Genomic DNA, 3069 nt, shown 5'->3' with positions numbered 1-3069 from the left:
GCCGCCACGGTGTCCCCTCTCTGCAGGGGACACTGTCCTGTGCAGCCACACGGCCCTCAGAAGTAGGTGAGGTTCTTGACGAGTCCCAGCTCCAGCATCCGCTTGATGGCCACTGCCTCGCGTGACACGTTGTGCCCTGATGCCTGTGGGACAGGGAGCAGGGGGTGATACCAGCGCCCAGAAAGGAAGGGCCATGTGCTCTCCCACCACTCCTCTCTGCCCTCCACCTTGCCCACCCCACCAGCAGTGAGTTGAGTCCCCCAAAAAGAGGGATGGAACACACAAACTGGTGATAGATCCAGTTCTCCGTGCCTCCAAAGACACTGGGCTACAGGGAGAAGCTGGACAATGACCATCCAAATGTGGACATCAACACCCATAGTGGAAGGGGAGCAAGAGGTTCCCATGGGGAGAGCCTCCCACGCCAGCATTATGGCACTGCAGTCCTTGCCTTCCATCCCTCATCCCAGGGGAAAAACGGGGAACATGGACAAAACTGTAGGACAGACACTTACAGCCATGGACTTGAGCGTGATCTGTTCGTAGTAGTGGATGGTTTGCTTCTTGTTGGCCGAATCTGGGTAGCCAAAGCCTGCGATGTGCACCAGGTCACAGAAGTGCAGTGCCAAGGTGATGGCCAGCAGCCCCGTGGTGGGCTTCTGTGGGGAGAAGGTGCAGAGAGACACAGCCTTTAGTGAGCTGCATGGCGACAGGCTGTCCCCACTCAGGGGGGCTCAGGGTGACTGGCCATCCCCACCCGTACCTGTTTGATCTTCCGTGGTTGCTTCATGGAGAGGTTGAGCAGTTTAGCAGCAGTTATTTCCATGTAGTATGGGTTGAGGATGCGCACTTGCTCCGGGTTGGCGTCCCAGATCAATGGGGGCTGTTTCCAAAACCCTTTTCGTACCTGCAAGAGGGCAGAGATGTCCCCAGGGGTACCGTGGGATGAGAGTTGGACTCTGGAGTAGACAGGGAGGGGTTATACCCAGTTTCCTACCACACTCACCCTCTTCTTGTCATTGAGGATGGTCTCCATCCACTGGAAATCCATGGACTTGAAGGGCACCAGCACCAGCAGCGTGTCGGGGTTGTTCTCCGTCCGGGGGTCGAAGTGGGCTGACTCCGGGTAGAAGAGGCGCATGGTGGTTTTGGAGCCCACGTCCTGCTCATAACCATGGACTGGAGCATTGTTCAACCTTGGTGGGGGACACAGGGACATCACAGCTGTCAGCCCCAGCTGTGGGTGGCACTGGGGAGGGAGCAGTGGGACAGACCCAGGGCTGTACCTGATCACAACATCATAGGAGTTGATGGTCTCCCCCATGGAGCTGTTGCGGAGCCGGTGGCCGTTGCCCACCACCGCACACCTCCGGCACTTGAGGCTGTGAGAGAAAACCCTGTCTCAACCAGACCCACTCCCAAACCACAGCGATTTTAACCCCCAAGGGGGGGGTATAACCCTGTGTTGTCCAGTCTCCAAACCTTCCCACACTCCATCCACCACCTCTTGGTTGCAGAGGTTCATTTAATCAAATCCTGGGCCCACAATAGACAAATTCCACCCCCCACAAGAGAGCAATGATGCAGAGAAAGACAGAAAAGTCCCTAAACCCACCCCAGTGTTACCTCTGGATGCTCTCGGGCAGGGAGTAGTGGGTGACGGACAACAAGCGCATGAGGACGTCTTCTGCAAAGCAAGGGCAAGGAGAAGGTGAGGAAGGCAGTTCCTGCCTGGCACAATGCCCTGGGTGCTGCCCCATCCCTGCCAGATTTCCTCCTGCTGTTAATCCTAGCTCCAGGCGGATAATCCATCGCTGGGACTTACTAAAGCCAGCCCCACCCTGAACCCTGTTAGAGGGCCCACATGCACCCAGGGCAAGGAGATACGTGCTGCAGAGTTTAAAAATCAAGCAAGTAACTTGGTGAGAAGGAGAACAGTCCCCCAAAAAATCAACCTGCAGCTGTTTTCATGAAGAGACAAGCTGCAACCACGGGGAGCAGCAGCAGGACGGACAGACAGAGCGCACGGAGCGCGGCCAGGGCTCACCGCTTCCCTTGGTGCCGTAGGGCAGCTCGTACAGTGCCGGTGCCTTCACCCAAAAATAGTCCTTCAGCTGCAAGAAGAGCGGGTGGTCCCTCGTGTAGCTGCCGAGGAGCAAAGGGCCAGTGAGACTGGGATGGGGGGACAGCCCAGGGAGGGGAGTTCTGGCTCTGCATCCCCCCACTCCCTGCTCCCAGCCCCAGAACTCACTTCTCAATGAGCTGCGCCGCTTTCTTTTCCACCTCCCCGATGGGACACGTTGTCTTGTTTTCTTGCACAGGGAAATAAAAGCTGTAAGGGAAGAAGGTTAATAAAATTAAATGATGCCTGTTCCTCTGCACACACCCCTGGAAAAGGGGGGGGCTCCGCCACCTCCAGCCACCCCCGTGGTGGGATTCAAGCCACGACGGAGCTATTTCCAGCTGGATTTAAAGCCAGCACTGCCTTGGATATTTCTGTGCTGGGCTTGCAGCTTTGCATCAGAAGAGGTCTCCCTTGCCCTGCTCATGAGCCTCACACACTCTGCTTTCCCCGTCCCTGGCACAGGGAAGAGCGCGGGGTTTTTCATCCTCACAGGCTCAGACAAACACCAGCAGCTGCCAGAAACCCTCACAGAACCCAACCACCACCACCACATGCCAAGGGGCAATCTCATATCATGTCCCCCCATCCTCCGGCAGCAGCCACCACCCCAGTCCCCTGGGATGCAGCCCGCCAATGCTCCAGCATCCCTGCACGGGTCAGGAGGGAGGATGCTGCCCCCCGGGAAGCGAAGGAAAGGGCAGGAGGTCCTTTAAACGTGAATAAAAGCCACTCACAGCTGTATGTACCTGTCTTCCCGGTAGATTGAGTACCAAACCATCACCAGAAACAGCGCCAGCACCCCGAGTATCTTCCCTCCTGCATGCCCAGAGGTGAGGGGGAGAGAAAAACCACCATCAGACCAATATCCTGGGGTTTGGATGATTGGATGTGGGAGGTCCCACAGCTCCCTGGTCAATCCAGAGCCTTCTCCCCAGGGAGCAGCA

General features: G+C 57.0%; 1 protein-coding gene across 2 annotated transcripts in view; it reads right to left on the bottom strand.

Moving 5' to 3' along the window:
* Nucleotides 1–27: 27 nt before the first annotated feature.
* The window catches only part of ST3GAL4 (ST3 beta-galactoside alpha-2,3-sialyltransferase 4), a 10381-nt gene continuing 7339 nt past the window's right edge, over nucleotides 28–3069 (bottom strand). Inside the window, exons 3-11 of one of the 2 annotated variants that reach the window (XM_009082613.1) lie at nucleotides 2872–2941; nucleotides 2252–2332; nucleotides 2048–2145; nucleotides 1627–1687; nucleotides 1287–1382; nucleotides 1007–1196; nucleotides 764–907; nucleotides 516–659; nucleotides 28–143 (exon numbers count right to left, since the gene is read on the bottom strand). In XM_009082613.1, coding sequence (XP_009080861.1) covers nucleotides 57–143; nucleotides 516–659; nucleotides 764–907; nucleotides 1007–1196; nucleotides 1287–1382; nucleotides 1627–1687; nucleotides 2048–2145; nucleotides 2252–2332; nucleotides 2872–2941 — 971 coding nt within the window. In that variant the 3' untranslated portion in view covers nucleotides 28–56. Of the gene's footprint in view, nucleotides 144–515; nucleotides 660–763; nucleotides 908–1006; nucleotides 1197–1286; nucleotides 1383–1626; nucleotides 1688–2047; nucleotides 2146–2251; nucleotides 2333–2859; nucleotides 2942–3069 lie in introns of both variants that reach the window. The other variant, XM_009082612.1, reaches the window with a different exon arrangement.

Source organism: Acanthisitta chloris, unplaced genomic scaffold (assembly GCF_000695815.1).
Source record: "Acanthisitta chloris isolate BGI_N310 unplaced genomic scaffold, ASM69581v1 scaffold25149, whole genome shotgun sequence".
Taxonomy (NCBI): domain Eukaryota; kingdom Metazoa; phylum Chordata; class Aves; order Passeriformes; family Acanthisittidae; genus Acanthisitta; species Acanthisitta chloris.
The sequence above is the reverse complement of the archived record's forward strand: the minus strand, read 5'-3'. Positions and strand labels throughout refer to the sequence as shown.